The sequence below is a fragment of the Taurulus bubalis genome (genome assembly GCF_910589615.1).
Source record: "Taurulus bubalis genome assembly, chromosome: 1".
Lineage (NCBI taxonomy): Eukaryota > Metazoa > Chordata > Actinopteri > Perciformes > Cottidae > Taurulus > Taurulus bubalis.
The window spans coordinates 16,698,350-16,715,972 of record NC_136589.1 but is presented as its reverse complement, the minus strand read 5'-3'; the positions used below and the strand labels follow the sequence as shown (position 1 = coordinate 16,715,972).

General features: G+C 47.7%; 1 protein-coding gene across 1 annotated transcript in view; it reads left to right on the top strand.

Annotated features, from left to right (window-relative positions):
* The window catches only part of akap6 (A kinase (PRKA) anchor protein 6), a gene marked incomplete at both ends in the record, with an annotated part of 165,154 nt that overhangs the window by 143,735 nt on the left and 3,796 nt on the right, over window positions 1–17,623 (top strand). The window contains 2 exons of the mRNA XM_079223553.1: window positions 9,831–12,773; window positions 13,572–14,741. Coding sequence (XP_079079679.1) covers window positions 9,831–12,773; window positions 13,572–14,741 — 4,113 coding nt within the window. The remainder of the gene's footprint in view (window positions 1–9,830; window positions 12,774–13,571; window positions 14,742–17,623) is intronic.

The window sequence follows — 17,623 nt, the reverse complement described above, 5'->3', positions numbered from 1 at the left end:
ATTAATTATTCTCAGTCAGACCTTTTGCATTTGTACCAGACGTCAACCTCCGTTTCTGAAGTGTGAAGTCGATGAGTGTCTTAACCCCCTGAGGTCTGAGGTAATTTTCTCGATTTTACATAATTTCTTAACTTCCCCTTTTTAAAAAAGGCACTTTCATATGATACATACCCATGTGTTGTATATCAAAATGTGCAGAACAATCTCAGCTCGGTGTCAGAGCAAAGGTCAGGAGGTCACCACGAGTATCACAAAAATACTGCTGTGACAACCTGGCCTGTGGTTGTTTTGATGGGTCGGATCAGCGGACCGATCTCCAACCAGGCCCCACCGCCGCTGCCCATTCCTATTTAGAGTTTAAGAAGCCTGGCGAAGCTGAAGTGCCGCGCGGCGGCTTCATTATCAGGAGATGGAGATAGAGACTAATCTGTTGTCCTCCGGTGCGATCAGCGTCACAGAACCGATGTTGTTTCGATGTTGCCACAAAAAAGAAACTCTGCAAAATAAGATTCTTTTCTCTTCTTCTTCACACTTTGACAGTTTGCATATCGGAAATACTACGCGTGTCCGCCGCCATGATGGCCCGTGCCAAACGGTTTGTCTTATTAGAAAAAGCCTTCAGCCCACGAACCGACAGGGAGAGAGAGAGCAGCTCGCCCCGTGGACGAGTGACGACCGAAACGCTGAGGGGTGGGCGAGAGAGAGAGGGAGGAGGGAGGGAGGGAGGGGGAGAGAGAGGGAGGGAGCAGCGAGGGTCGGATGAGAGAGGGAGAGAGAGAGCCCTACATGCAGAGTTCTGCAGAATGATCCTCCACGTTCAAAGGAAAACACCAACAAATAGGTAGCTAGTAGGGCAGAACTAGGCAGATATCCCCCAATAATAAACATTCACAAGCGAGCGTTACATTTTTGGAATCACCTTAAGTCAATTTCTCAAGACACCCTCCATTCAAAAGCCCTCCAAAGCCAAGAGCTGAGCCCAGGAAAGAGTCCCCTGAGTCAGTTGTAGAGACTGACTGGTCCCACACAGCAGAACCCAGACCAGTCCCATACAAACATGGCTTTACAAACACCAATCAGTCAAGTCATAAAGCAAAGTAAAGAAGCAGATTTAGTACACTGGAAAAAAGAAACTGGAAGTCAAAGCAGACTAGAGTGTTACCTGGCACTAAAGAGGAACTAGCAGAATATCTCTTCTCTGTCAGGGACAGAAAGCAGAGGCAGATCCTGACCAGGTACAGGCCTCCATGACCACCATCTGGCCATCAAAAATAGGCAGGCAAAAAAAAAATCCACTATAGATGCACTATAGAAAACTATATAAACCAGATCAGCTCCAGAGTCTCTGGTTTCAAAGAACTAGACGACAGCTCCAAGCTAAGAATCCTGCTGGGAGAAGGTGACATGTTGCCTCACGATATATCCTGACCTATCACAATCTGAGGGACAGCGAATGTGTGACACACACACACACACACACACACACACACACACACACACACACACACACACACACACACACGTGTTTTAACACATTTACTGTAATCTTGTTGTCAGGCCTGGGTTAAAAGGAGGACAGAGATGCAGGGGATATTCGTACCGGCGCACTTTATTGTTTCCTTTGATCCAAAACAACTCTCTCACTAGTCCATCAAACATAAAGTTCTCCCGAAGGAAGGAAGAAAAACAGTGAAAAAAAACAACCTACGCACAAAAACTTTTGGGAAAAATCTAACTATGACTGTGGACGCGGGCTTTGGTGCATGGACAAGGAAAAACACTTTGGCACAGGACAGAGGGAAGACGCAGACTATAAGCACACGAGGGTAATGGGGAACAGGCAGGGGCGGTTTTGGGCACGGGCGACCCAGGCAGCCGCCCGGGCAGCACATTTTCATGACACGTGGGGGGGCGGCACGACCACTTAAAAACAAAAAAAAAAAATCATCTGGGCCGTGAAGCGGTTTTCCAATATCTATCATATCACTGTGTGGGGGATTGGCGGACTGGCGCCCCCTGCGGCTGCTTGCTGGGGGGGGGTGCCGGCTGCGGGTCGTGTGTATGGGTGTGGCGGCGGCGTGCGCGCGGGGGGGGGGAATCCACTGTGGGCTATGGGACCGTACTCTAATGCAGTGGTACCCAACCTTTTTTGAGCCACGGACCGGTTTTGTGTCAGACAATATTTTCACGGACCGGCCTTCACGGTGTAGACGAAAAATATGACGTAATATGACCGGCATAAATACAATTATAAAGTGCATAAAGATACAACTCACCATTACGCTGCATTAGTGGAGCCCTGAGCTTGTTTCTCTGCTACGAGCCGGTCCGTCTCGGGGTGACGGGAGAAAAAGACTGACCCCCGACGTCTGTTGTTTATGTCGAGTCTACTGACTCTACTCCGTACCTTAAACCTTTATATGCAATCTGTCACTTCATTAAACCTGCTTCACAAAGACAGGATGTTGAAATGGAGGCAGGGTTTCAGAGCTTTTTTGGCGATCTCAGTATACTCTGCCTTGATTTCAATCCAGAACACAGAGTTGTAACGGACTTTTAAATTTCACTTTTGGGGTAACGTAAGGAACCTCTTGACATGTGTCAAGATGTTACGTTTGAGGCTACGCACAGACGGATGTATCCGGTCTTTTTTCAAAATAAAATATTTTTTCGACTTTTTTTTTTTTTTTTTACCCGGCCGGAGGGGCGCGGTCGGAGGGGGGGTCTCGCCCGGGGCGTAATTACATGTAGAACCGCCACTGGGAACAGGTGGAACCACTCAGGGATCAGGGGAGACAATCAGACCAGTGACACATGAGGAAAGGCAAGTGACCTGAAACGAGAGGAGAGTCAGGCTTCAAAATAAAACAGGAAGTTACGAGACAAAAAACCCAAGACAAGACAGCCCTCACCGCGGTGTGACACTTGTTATTGTAATGCTTTGGCAATATTGTCTTTTTTTCCATTCATGCCAATACAGCTCATTGAATTGAGAGACTTTTGACTTTTACAAAACCTTTATTTGACAATCACTGAAAACCACTGTTCTTATGACTATTTTTTTCCATTTCTTCCCTTCTTTTCCACCCAAAAACCTTTATTTACCAATCAGCCAAAAATCGTTCCTATGGCGACAAAAGCCTAAACTAAGAAATAAAAAATAAAAGTTTCATACTAAACCCATGAAACACGGGCTCCTCATAGCATGTCTGTCCATCCAGTGCTGCACAGCGTGTAGTCCAGCGCTGACGCTCCGCTCCAGGACCCATTGGGAGGTCCCACAGCATGCAGACAGCTCGGTTCCGTGTAGGCCGGCTCTCCTCTGCCGATCTCCTGCAGCAGCATCCTCCTCTTCCTCCTCCGTCCGTCTCTCGGTCCACCAGGATGCTCCGCCGGCTGGACTCCAGCTCTCCATCCTGCCCCCGTTCACTTCCTGATTCCACAAATTCTCCACATAACTTCACTCTCCTCTAACAGCTCTTCAAGGATTCCGTTCACCACCCCACCCACCACCACCATGTTGGCTTTCTCCACGCTGTCTAGATACAGCACCACCCGCCGCTCATGCGGGCAGCGGACACCACGCTGCCGTGACCCACCACTCAGCCCACAGCCAGCAGGGGAGCAGGGGAAGCCCGCGACTTTCACCCCGTGTCTCCGGTCCATGTCGGCGTGCCACGCGCCGCCCAGCGTGAGCCGACCAGCCGCAAACACACAAACACGAACCCGACAAACCCCACATACACACAAACCCTACAACCCCACCGTGACACTACACTACACAATACACTATATTCACCACTTTAACTATTAACTACCCTATAAACCACTACCAACTCACGTGCACAGCTCTCCGCCGCCATGCTTCCTCTCAGAGGGAGGGGGAAAGAGAGACTGAGAAGAAGAGAGAGAGGGAGAATAAGAGAGGGAGAGAGAGAGAAAGGGAAAGAGAGGAGGAGAGAGAGAGAGAAGGAGAGATGGGGGAGAGAGAGGGAGAGAGAGAGAGGGAGCTGAGTGCTCATGTGAGCTGCAGCAGAATGGAGCTGTTATGGATTTCTAAGAGTGATGAATATGGTTCTGTAGAGACAGGAGGAGTGCATTTGAATGGAAGGTCAATTGTTTTGCAGACACACACACACACAGACACAGACAGGCACACTTATGTAAGCACAAAAAGCTGTAAGCAGGTGCACAAACAGTGACGAGAACACACATATACTGTTACATAAATCCATGTCGGGACACGTGTCTCTCTCACACACACACACACACACACACACACACACACACACACACTAGGGCGGTTTATTGATTGCCAGCGATTAATTGACGGATAGCGAGGTGTTAAGAGCTCAGGAGGAGGAGAGGGAGACGAGAGGAGGTGGGGGAGAACGAGAGAGAAAATATTCTAATTCAAAGCCAAATGACGTCTCACGACCTCCGTTTTTGGTTTGAGATTTAAGTCCAGATAAAAAGCGCCCCCCTTTAATTGTGACGTGGAATATAAAAACAGGTGGATGATGAAGTGTCAGGATGAGAGACTGTTAGATGATGATGTGCATGACGCTATATTTATTTCATTCAGTAGATTTTGTTGGAAGGTCTTTGAGGGTGAGTGTGAGCACCGGTCCGTGGGTCCCTTGGTACCGGGCCGCACAGAATAAAAAAAGAAATTGAAAAAAATTTGAAAAAAATAAATCGGAAAGTCTGAAAGATGTAAACATGTGTTGTTGTTTCCTAGCTTAGTGTCTGTGTTACTGTTACTCACGCTGGGATGAATAAAGTTGCATTGAATTAAATTAAGTCAAAAACCATCAAAACTGGAAGAGTTGTGGCTCATTTATGAACGTTGCAATTTAGTGAGAATCATCTTATTCGTCTTATCGTCTTATTCTAATCGTCTTATTCTGCTAAGCATGTGCAGAGACTCTCTATCTTACATTGAGACACACATACACTCTCTCTCTCTCTCTCTCTCTCTCTCTCTCTCTCTCTCAAACACACACGCACATTGCAGAGAAGGAGAAGACAAATAACAGAGGCCAGACACTCTGACCTCGCTGCCTGACTGGAGAGTAATTTCACTTCTCCTGGAGATGGGAGAGGAATAGAAAGAAAGAGAGAGAGAATACAGTGTAGAGAGAGAAAGAACCAGAGAGGCATATATCTGGCTGGTTTAGTTTATAAATGAACACTTCTGCTCAGTGATAAAACGATTGTCCTCTCCTGTGTGTGTGTGTGTGTGTGTGTGTGTGTGTGTGTGTGTGTGTGTGTGTGTGTGTGTGTGTGTGTGTGTGTGTGTTTGAGGGAGTGTTTGTGTAAATGAGGCTGCTTGCTTTCCTACGAATGGCTGCTGGTGTGCATGTTTCAACACGCTGGTATGTGTAATTGTTTCTGCACTTATGAAAGTGTGCGTGTGTGTGTGTGTTGATGACTAGTGGTCATCTGCTGCGTTATCCGTCGCTTGTCCGTCTTATATTTTAGTCGACAGTTTTAATGATTTCATGAAGGAAAACCTGAAACATTCTCTGTTTCCAGCTTCTCAAATATTCCTTTGTTTTACATCTTTGGGTTTTTAAAGGTTCGCTACGATATTCAGAGTATTCATAATTCATGAAACAACTACTGTCTTTGTCAAGATATAAGACTCAAGAATTCAAGGATGATTTATTGTCAGATAAACAAAATGCTGTTGTACCAACACAACAAACACAACAAAATGGTCCGTGGGTTTTTTTTATGTATCCATGAGCACGCTCATAAGGCGGTTACAACTGATCGCTCCTGTTCCCCCTCTGATGAACACCGCTAGCCGCTGGCTCAGTCGTCGCCATGTTGAGAACCATGTGGAGGCAATCAATTTGCTCTCATATTCCCATTTGTGAAGTAAAAAGCGTTTAACTGTGTCACTGTGAACTCCAGATTTTCATTTCTTTATCTCAACTGCAAAAAAAATCTTCTGTTCTTGCAAAAATACACAAAGAGAAGATCAATAAGACACAAGAGGTCAGTCTTTTCATCCAACTTTTGGCAAGAAGGGAAATAAGATTGTTCCCCAAAATGATTTCCCAAAAGTGTCATCCTCTGAGGATCACATATATTTGGGGTGTAGTTGTTGGGACATCTGGATGTGAAGTGTTCATCGGGGATCATTGTCACACCATCATGACTTCCTGCGCGGCACGCTTTATTTTTAACGTTTCGTTATGAGACGTTTTCCTTGCCGCTCGTCCTGCATGTGCATTCTCTCCATGAAGCAGATGACAGATCCTGTTTTGTCTTTGATTCCATGTAAATGAGTGGAGATTAAATCTGCAGGGTGTTTTGGGGATGAAGTTACACCAAGATCACCTGTTAGCCAAATGTAATATATTTAAATTATATTTTAGAACACACTTTTCCCGCGATTATGAAATACATTTTATGAGCAACATATGGAGGGGTTTTTCATTCACCATTTCTTTGCAATTACATTCAAAGCAGCCCTGTCTGCTCTTCCACTCTGCATGGAGAGGTGATTTATCTGTGCGCTGCTATTCATTTGGAATCAGAGCGGTGACGCCGGGCTCCCTCAGCACTTTGACAAGCGGTACGGAGGAGAGCCGGCGGAGAGCCGAGCAGCAGCAGCAGCAGTAGCAGCAGCTCCTGGAGGAGCACGGGCACATGAATAATCACCCAGACGCTGCTGGATAGCTGCACTCTCCTTGGGCCTTCCAGCAGATGCTATGCTAACAAATGGGAGCAGTCAAAGCAGAGCTAATGGGAAAAAAAAGTTTCCTGTTTTCACCCCCACCCACCACTCGCACACACCAAGAAAAGATTGCACAGGTCCCATCGCCACGCACACACACACACACACACACACACACACACACACACACACACACACACACACACACACACACACAAACGCTGTAAACATCTGTGATAACGTTCAGAGTGAAAACTGTTTATTTCTCATGCAAAGCAGCTGTTTGTACGACTTTAACAGCAGGGTGGCGTCTCCTCGAGCATCGGCCTCAGGCCCGAAGAGAAGACTCATCGGTGCGTTGGTTCTTCTGTCCAACTCTTGTGGGCATCGACCACTTTGCAGCGTCCAAGACCGCCTGTGCCGGATCAACACCTGTCGTACGAGTTGCCAGATGCAGACGTCAGGTTTTAGTTTTCTCTGTGAAGTCGACAAAAAGATGACAGGAAGCTGCACACTGCTTTAGAGATGCTGGTGGGTGTACCTTTGTAACTTTGGAGAGATCTAGAGCCTGATCTAGATACTGATCTACCTGATCTAGAGCCCGATATCGAGCCTGATCTGGAACCTGATCTAGCCAGATCTAGAGCCAGATCTAGAACCTGATCTCGAGCCTGATCTCGAGCCTGATCTAGAGCCTGTAGGAGCCAAATCTAAAGCCTGAGCTAGAGCCTGAGCTAGAGCCTGATCTAGTGCCTGATCTAGAGCCTGTAGGAGCCAAATCTAAAGCCTGAGCTAGAGCCTGAGCTAGAGCCTGATCTAGTGCCTGATCTAGAGCCTGATCTAAAGCTTGATCTAGAGCCTGATCTAGAGCCTGATCTAAAGCTTGATCTAGAGCCTGATCTAAAGCTTAATCTAGAGCCTGATCTAGAACCTGATCTTAAGCCTGATCTAGAGCCAGATCTAGTGGCTGATCTCAAGCCTGATCTAAACCATGATCTAAAGCCAGATCTAATGCTTGATCTAGAGCCAGATCTAGAGCCTGATCTACAGCCTGTACGAGCCTGGAAACACAAAACAACAACACAGTTTCACATCAGTTTATGAAATATTCACGAAATGCAATCTATTGGTTTTGTTTACTGGGATACACCTCGTCTTATATTTCAGCTTGACATTACCTTAAAATTGAAAGTTATTTTTAAGAAGCAAAACCAACGTTTAGATTAATTATTCAGATTATTAATTTTGCATCTGATCTTTCAGGTACGGCACCAGAATTCCTTCCTGGTGTAAAGTGGACATTTAGACTTTTGATGAATGAATAGACTTTGACATTTAAAGCTGTGTGTTGGTGCTCACCGCCCTAATGGAAACTCCAGTCATTTAGGCAGTTATTGAGTCCTAAATCAATATGTTTCAAAATAATCCCTCGGAGCGAGTGCAATCTTCCTGATGCCGGTGGAGCAATCTGTCTAATTATGTCTTGTTTCATGTTACTGACGGCAATGTCTCGGAAACTCTGGCAACTCTGTTCAGAAGGAAAGCTTAATGCAATTTAAAATACGACTGTGTTGTTAAAGAAGAGCGGCTCACTATTATCATTTAAAGTGAGAGAAATGTTTTATTGTGTGCTTCTCAAACACTGAGGGAGGACCGGTCATGTTTTCTCAGGTGTCATGCAGCTTGTTTTGGCACCAAACTCTTTAAAAAGACGTGTAGAAGAAGAATCCTGCATCCTTTCAGAGGTCTGCACTTGGGCTTCCGTTTAAAAAAAGAGACAACGCTGACTCCTGACAGAACACGCTCTGTGATCATTTAAAGAGGAAGAAGAAGAAGCCCACCCCAAAGCAATTGCTCATAAATCTCAACACAAATTATTCCGCTCTGGAACAAAGCGATGAATTATTCAAATACGACTTCTGAGAGAAAGAGCACAACGCTGAAAGAAGGAAAAAAAACAAAAGTAAATACGTAATCAAAAGCCTTCAGAAAGCTCGGCTGTCTAAAAATATGCTTAGACACAGGAATTCTTCCCTTCCGCAGACATAATTATACAAATTGCTCCGCGTCTCGTTAACAAGAGAGGGGGGTAATTCGTATTAGCCATTCATAGCCTATTAATCTAATAAACTAGTTGGCTGTGTGTGTGAGTGTGTGTGAGAGTGTGTGTGTGTGGATATGGGTCTGTGGAATGAATTTCTATTAGATTTGTGTTTATTCCCCTCTTGCTGATAAGGGAGATGGGGGTAATGACTGAACTGAGTTTTTGCCACTGCAGACGCATTCAAAAACAAGTTCAGCGCTGAGGGGAGACGCTATCAATCAGCCTAATCCAATCAAATGCGGTATTTGATGACCCACGAAAACCTTGTTTATAATTTATATTTGTAATTTATCTCATTTCTATAATTTTGCAACAGCTTACAGACGAATTGCCGACCTTGCCGGAGGTGACTCCTGGTGTCTGGTGGGTTCACGGCGGCTTCAAAAACACATTTTTTTAAAGCAGGGAATAACTCTAAACGTTGTTACCGGACAACGAGGCGCTGCTGTCGAGCCGGCAGAGCGGACACATTCACCAGCAACATGCAGAGTGATCCTCCGTAAACTGTTGATCCAGATGTCCCTGACGCTTTGGAGACGTTTGTGCAGGATTCAGTGGGTTCAAACGTCGTCACACAAAATTTACAGTTTATTGTGATTTACAATAACTAGTTAAATCTCTGTAGTCTTATATACCTGGAAGCAGGAGGCAGGAAGCAGGCGGGGTAAACTAAACTCAATCTTCTCATCTCAAGAAAACATAGACTTTCTTTACATATAAAGATCTTTATGTTAAGAAAGTCTCTTTTTTCCCTTTTCCTTAATAAAAGCTGATATTTTCGCTCGTTATATTTGTGGACAAATATCCGGTGGTTCGATCCCTGCCGCAGTCCAGCACGTCAAAGTGTCCTTGAGTGAGACAGTGAACCCGGAGTTGCTCCCCGGGCACATTACAGCAGCTGAGGATGGGTAAAATAGAAACAACGATTGTATAGTTTTAGTTTCAAACTTCGGACGTTGGGAGTTTCAGGATTCTTCTTTTTCCTCGCCAAGCAATCTGAAACATTTTCTCTATTTCTTCCCTTTTCGTCTGCAGGTTCTCGGGAGCGCTCTGGAACCGGGTCTAGTCGACCTCCACCAGATCAGCCCGGTCCCAGCCGGTCCGGTGGCAGCGCCGCCTGACGACTCCTGGGAATGGGATGAGACCGATATGACAATCACAGAGCTGGAACGTCGAGGAGCTCCAGAGCTCTCACACACCCTCTCCTCAGAGCCAAACCTCCCTTCGGACAGCTTCCTGTCCAATGGGAATCAACCTGATGGGTTTCAAACCGGTGTCCCGGCCAGTCCTGAGACTATGTCCCATACGAGGGCCGGATCCTGCTCAGAGGTTCGGCCCGGCGAGATCTTCCAAACTTTTCCTCCGAGCAACAATACCATCTACCAGGTGTACAGCCTCCACACCGTGGAACTATACCGGCAGCCTCCGTTTCCTCAGGCCTCCTCCTTGCTACACAAATCCACTTCAGGGACGCGGAAACAGCTTCTGCTGAAGAGCCTGAGTAAGGACTCCTCCTTCTCCTCCATCGAATCCCTCCCGGATCTCGTGGGAGGTTTGATGTCAAACATAGAAAACAGCAGGATCGTTGGATGCCGCGACAGGGAGAGCGAGAGCGGCAGAGGAAGTGGCCAGTCGGCGAGCAGCCAGCGGTCCGAGAGCGAGAGCGGGATCGTTAGTGACACGGGAGACACAGAGATGACGACAACTACAAACTCTGAGATCCAGGGAGAGGCAGAGGAGGGGGAAGAGGAGGAAGATAAGAATCAGAGGAAGTTAGAAACTGTGGAAGGGACTCATGTGGCCCCGCACAAAGGCACTGTCACAAAGTACAACCAAAGAACCAAGAAAGAGGAGGGTGTGAAGGAGAAAGGGAAGAGGAGGGAGGAGAGCAGGAGGAACAGAGAGGAGGAGAAAAGGAGGAGGCACAGAAGGGGAGGAGGCGAGGCGGTGGAGATCCTGATCAACAGCCGAGGAATCCCGACTCTTGCCGACTCCGACTTTGATGTGGGCGGAGTCGGCGCACACTCCTCTAAGCCCTTCGCGCAGTTCACAGGCGACTCGTTGGCTCTCGGCCGCCGGACGTCCAGCCCTGTGTCATCCCAGGGCTCCTCCCTGGAATCACTCCTGGCTCTGGGCCTGGAGTTGTTTCCCTCCAAAGACCAGCTGCAGCGTAGCGCCTCTCTGGAGAGCTGCCTGGGCCCATGTTGGAGCGCTGGCGGAGAGACCGACGGCAGCCTGGCCAGCCTCGAGGACCTGAACCCGGGGCGCAGCCGAGACCTGGACGGAGGCGATCCGGGAGAGGACAATGAAAGCGCTCAAGGAGAACTGTCTTCCGGGGAGCTCAGCCGGAGGACTCTCGACCTCCTGAAACGCCTGGAGAACATCCAGAGTCCTCTGGCGACGATGATGACCCGCAGCGTCTCTGACATGACGCTCCGGAGCGGCTCCCTGCAGCGCAGCCGGATTCCGGCCTCGCCGTCTCTCGGCGGTCGCCATGCACCCCTCTCGGGGATTTCGGGCCCCTCACGGAAAGGGCCGCCGTCCCTGATCAACGAGAGCTCGGCAACGGCGTCGCTGACGGAGCTGAGCAGCGCCGAGGACTCGTCCCTGGGCTCCGAAGACTTTGCGACGCTCCGAAACAGACGCCGCCTCTTCCTGGATCCCGCCACCGACGCGTCCAACGCCAACTCGGTCTCCAGCGGGAAACGCTGCCACAGGAACGGCCGAGGAGGCCACGGCATGGACGAGGCGGACGCGGCAAGCTTGAGCCTGCTGGTGAACGTCTCCTGCACGTCGGCGTGCACGGACGAAGACGAGGATGACAGCGACCTGCTGTCTTCCTCCACGCTCACACTCACTGAGGAGGAGCTCGGCGTGCGGGAGGAGGACGAAGACGGGGAGAGGCTGAGCGGCGCCTCCTCCGGTCACGACGATGACGATGATGAAGAGGAGATGGAGGGGTCCTACGTCCTGGGGCTGGAGTGCATGAAGAGAGAGCTTCAGAGCTGGATCCGACCTCCTCGCACCTCGTCTTCCTCCTCCTCTAAAACAGAGGCGGTCCTCCGGGACGAGCTGCAGTGTGGGACCCACCTGTCCCCGACTTTCACTTCCTCCACTCAGAGCAACGAGCAGCTCTGCTTCCAGAACCGCCCAAAACTAATAGAGACCAATACCAATAGCAGCAACAACAAAACGAAAAGAGACAAGAAGGCGCAGGAGGAGGAGAACCGGAGGAACGCGACCAGGAACTACATCAGCCAGTTTGTGGACGACGTGGAGAACGGGAACGTGGAGCAGAGCAGCTCGAGAGGGAAGGACGAGGACGACGAACTCCTCCGGGAGGAGGCCAGCGTGTTCACAAAGAAGGGGGAACTGCTGAGGGAGTCCTACGCGTTCGCCAAAGCGGCCGAGTCGGCTCGGGACGCCGGCGACTCGATCGCGAAAGCGGAATCCGGCTCGCCAAAGCCGCTTTCCTTGTCGCCGTGCAGCGAGCTCCTCCCCTTCCTGTCCAAACGCGCTTCCTCTTTGGTGGGACAGCTGCGAGGGGAGCTGCCCTGCCACAGCGCCTCCCTGCCCTCGCCTCCGTCCCTCTCGCCCGTCGAGGACTGCAGATCCCATGATACATTGCGCGGCGGCGGCGGGCGGAAGGCCATCACCAGTCAGGAGAAGTTCAAGTTCTCGTCTTTCGTGACCGAGGAGACGAGGAGGGAGGTCCGAGACAAAGAGTCGTCCCTGCCGCCCAAAAAACGGCACAATTCTCACCCGCCCTGCTGCGGCCGCCTCCCCTCCCCTTCATCCTCCTCATCCCTCCATCCGCACCGCATCGACAAGAAGGAGAACGTGCACGACTTCGTCCGGGAGATTATCGACATGACCTCCCATGCGCTGAGGAGCAAAGGGAATCAGCCCGACGAGCCGACCCAGACCGGCCTCCTGCCGGATCAGAGTCCTGCATCGCTGGCTCAGATCAGAGACAAGGTACGGGACGACCCACACACAGGCTGTTGTACTGCAAATGCAAAACCCTCATTAAACAGAAGTTAAAATAACAGTTCATTGCGGCTGCAGACGTTAATAATTATTGCTTTTTGTCCCTCACGTATTCTCAACGTTTTGAGGGCGAATGAACGCGCAAAAAGTCGTCTCCGCTCACTGAGTTGGAGCACTTCAATAAATCGCATCGCAGATCAGAACTCTCAGGATATAATTTCTTCCGTGTCTTTTTTGCAAGTGAAGTCATCTGGAGGCTCATCAGTCTTCAACCTTCATTTTATTTCTGAAAAAGTAAAAAGAAATCGGGTAGAAAACTTTGCTCCTTCTGTAAAAGTGTACAAATACAGTCAACGTAGTAACGTGCAAATCATGCTTCCTGTGAAATATGTAATTTTCTTACGTGGTTTATACATTTATACATATATTGTACATATAAAATAAACACATGTCCAAAACAAAAGGACAATAAGACAATACAAGTTATAAATATATCACATTAAACTATAAACCTTGTGCAATAAAAATGGATTAAACTGAAGCACAGCACAAAGGTTAAGAAATGTTATCGTCTTCCCCTCGCTCCTGAATTAAAGTTATTCCAGAAGGTTTCATTCAGCTCATTTCAGTCCACAATAAGATTAACCAACAAAACCAGACACAAGTCAATTTTATTTATAATGCGTGCAGGTTTTTATCTCGGAGGGTTTACCGTCTGCAACACGACCTTGGACCCTTGATTCAGATAAAGAACCAAAACTAACTTCCTCCTTCTTCCTCCCGCAGGTCCTGGAACACTCTCACCGGCCTCTGCAGCTGCGCAAGGGCGACTTCTACTCCTACCTGTCGCTCTCCTCCCACGACAGCGACTGCGGCGAGGTCAGCCAGTGCTCCGACGACCGGAGCTCCTCCCCGGCGCCGTACCGCCTCGGCGGCCCGAGCTCCGACCTCGACCGCGAGTACGAGGTCGACTTCCGCGCCCTCGATTTGAAGTCAGGGGCGCCGACGAGCCCGGACATCAGGGACGAGGAGACCCTATTCGCGGCCTGCACGGAGGAGGTTTACCTGGGCCCGCCTCTCTGCTACAGCATGGAGCTCACCAAGACGCCGCGGCGGTGCCCACAGGAGGAGAACGTGGAGTACGCGTCCTCCCTGGACCCTGACTATGAGCTGGATAACGGTTTCGCTTACTCGCCATGTTCCGAACCAGGTGATAGTCGGACCTGCCTGTCTCCGTCGGAAGAGTTTGTGTTGCCTAGAGACCAGAGTCACCGGTGTTTCCAAGCATCCAGTCCCAGCTCCTCCTCTCCTTTCCTGGATCCTTGTTACAGCTCTCTCTCCACCTCCTCGTCTCCTTTCCTGGAGCCTTGTTACAGCTCTCTCTCCACCTTCTCGCCTCCTTTCCTGGAGCCTTGTTACAGCTCTCTCTCCACCTCCTCGCCTCCTTTCCTAGATCCTTGTTACAACTCTCTCTCCACCTACTCGCCGTCCCTCCGGGGGCCCGGCTCCAAACCGAACACTGACACCCCGTCCTCTCCTCCTCCTCCTGCCGTGTCCTCCGGCGGCGAGGAAGAGCGGCGAGGTGAGGACCCGTACCTCCTCTGTGATGTCGCTGGAGGAGAAGTCGCGGCCGCTGCGAGTGTCGGCGCGCCGCGGGAGGAGAGGAGTCGTAACGAGGGGCCTCCTTATCTTAATCCCCGGGCGCGTGTCGCCCCGACAGACTCCTCCGCATTCGAATGTTTGGCAGATACTAAAACGCTCAAATCCAATATGGGCGCCGTAATGACCAAGATAAGTGTCTGCAGCTCCGCTACAAATCCCTCAAAAGAGCCAGCCGCCACGCGTATTAATCCCAAAATTAACTGCTCTGCGATGAGGGAGGCAGATAGGGAGGAGCGGGGGAGGCGAGGGCGGAGCGGCTCGCAGCAGGACGCGAAGGCAGCGGCGCAGAAGCAGGTTAGTGTTCCAGGTATTAGCCCGATCTGCTATCTCAGGACATTATGCGGGCCCTCGATACTGCACTTCACCCCTCTGCTCCAGGTATTAGGCCGAGCCCCTCTGTCATGTAATGAGGCCCGTGTGCCTTTCTCTCCTTTCCATTCCTGAGGCCGCACCGGGAGAGGTGCTGATACGCGTAACCTCCCCTCCTCTTCCTCCTCCTTATTCTCTCTCCGACTGGTCTCCACTTCACACTCCTCCTCCTTCCCCCCCCCCTGTCTCTCTTTATTTCTTCTCATCCTCTCCTTCTCCAGGTATATTTCCTCTCTCTTCACTTTTTTGCTTTCTTCTTTTCTCACTCTATTTATTCTTCTTCTCTCCTCGCTCCTCTTCTCACTTTCTCTTCCTTCTTTCTCTTCCGTCTTCCTCTGAGCCCTCTATTCATTCTTCTTCCTTCCTTTCTCATCGCCTCTTCCTACTTCATCCTTTTTCATCACCGCCTCGATGTCCTCTTTTCTCTTCTCCTCCTCCTCCTCTCTTTCCTGTCACTCTTCATTTATCCTCTTCTTCTTTATCTTCTCCCTTCCTCGATTGCTCTCTTCCTCTCTTCCTCCTCTTCCTCCCTCAGGTGTTAATGGAAGGGGGGGATTTGCAGACTTCTCACTTTTGTGGTGAAGAGGTTCAGGTCCACAGAACAACATCAGCATAATTGGGATCAGTCAGATTTCATTAGGATTCATCAGCGAGGAGCTTTTCTTCATCATTTCATTGCTGAATTCGCTTTTATTTATTTTTTTACTTTTCTATTTTCTTATGCAAATTGTTTGACTTTTTTGTTTGTTTACCATCTGCAACCTTGCCGCCTCCTCTGTTCACCAACTTGTGACTCTGTGGAAGAGGAACGTGGCTGTTTTACATCTGATGCATGTTAGTTTGTCCTTCGTGTCCCTTTGTGCTCTTTAACACTCTGGGGTCTAAGGTCATTTTCTTGATTTTACATAATTTTCAAATTTCCCTTTTTAAAGTCACTTGCATATGATACATACATGTGTTGTATATCAAAAATTACAGAACAATCTCAGCTATTTATATAATGAGGCACAATTGTCACAAGACAGAAGTGTAAAGAGAAAATGTGACTAAAGCTGAAAATGTTTATCTTGACTTTGGACATTTTTTATATTTGTTGTGAAAACATAACTTTACTCATGCGGTATATCGGTTTTGGTGATGGAAATTGGTTTACCAAAGGTCTTAGGTTCACAAAAGCAGTGGAATATATGAATACAATGGTAGACACATGTAAATAAATGTCAAAAACCAAATGTATTATTATATGGTGGGGATGATGAGCTGTGGCTGGCTTTGAGGCCTGCTATGGCGATGTGTTGGCAGGCAGACGGACAGGGAGACTGCTGCAGCTGCATGCTGCATGTTGTCCTCTGGACCCTCGCAGCTCTGAATCCACTCTGTAAAATACATTAATACAAGTCAGTATGAGTTCCCTGAAATAAAGTTAACGGTGATAGGGACAACAGTTGATTTCCCACCGTTCATAGCTGTAGTCAACTATCTCCGTTAGCTCTCGTTAGCTCGCGCCGTGTTAGCAGCACCTAACGTGACATAAACATTACTGTAGTAACGATTAATGGAGATCCAACGCTACTAGGCTTACTAAGTTAACTGTAAGAAAGTTAACAGTGATAGGGACAACAGTTGAGTATGCACCGTTCAGTCGTAGACACGGAAGAGACATCCAACACGGGGCTATGTAGTGACGTGCTAACGCTACGAAGCTATCGTCAACAAACACACGTTAGTTACGGTCTTACAAACACATAATGAAGGTCCAACACGACTAGTCGTACTAAGTTCACTGTAAGAAAGTTAACGGTGATAGGGATAACAATTGATTACTCACCGTTTAGTCTCACAGAAACGTTGTAGTCAGCTATCTGGCCTGTTAGCTTCGACTAGCTCCTCGTTAGCGAATCTTTTAGGCACTCAAGCTGCACCGTCAGTACCCTCCAATATAGCTTCGCTCAGGACTCTTTGCTTGGCATCTTCTGACTCACACTGAAGCTTTGCACACGTCATAAGACACGTCCATGTTTAGATGCTCAGACGCGGAAGTGGAAACCATATCCGCCAGATTTGAAACCATATCTCTGTGACGTATTATTGCTAAGATATCATTTTATAAAAAACTTAAACGTCTGCCGCCACTTCCCCGCCCCCAAAGGGTTAAAGGGGAGGTGAGACTTTTACTGCGACGATACACAAGGTCACATCCATTCTTTACATTTCAAGTGAATTATTTCCAAAACACGACTACTAGATTACGATTTATTATGTATTTTAAGTTATTTTGAGATTTCTCTGTGTTTTTGAGATATCATTTTGTGTATACAGTTTATGTTTCAATCAAATGTTTTTGTATTTAAGATTTTCTCCCTTTTTTGTGTGTTTTTTCACAAATCCAAATATTTTTCTGTCATTAAGATTCGATTAAAAAAAGAATTATTAACAATTATTTTAGATATGTATATATATTTTATTTTTGTAATTAAGAATTGTTTCCCCCTTTTTTGTGGATTGTTCTGTTTGTGTTTAGTGTTTTTAGGATTTTCTATCTCACAAGTTTACAAATCCAAATATTTTTCTGTCATTAAGATTTTATTTAATTTGTTTTTATTTGAAATAATCTTTTTTATATGTGTGTGTATATATATATATATATATATATATATATATATATATATATATATATATATATATATATATATATATATATTATATGTTTATTTATTTTATTTTGTGATTAAGACTTTTTTCCCCATTTTTGGGTGATTTTGTGTGTGTTTTGTGTTTTACACATTTTTAAGATTTTCTATCTCACA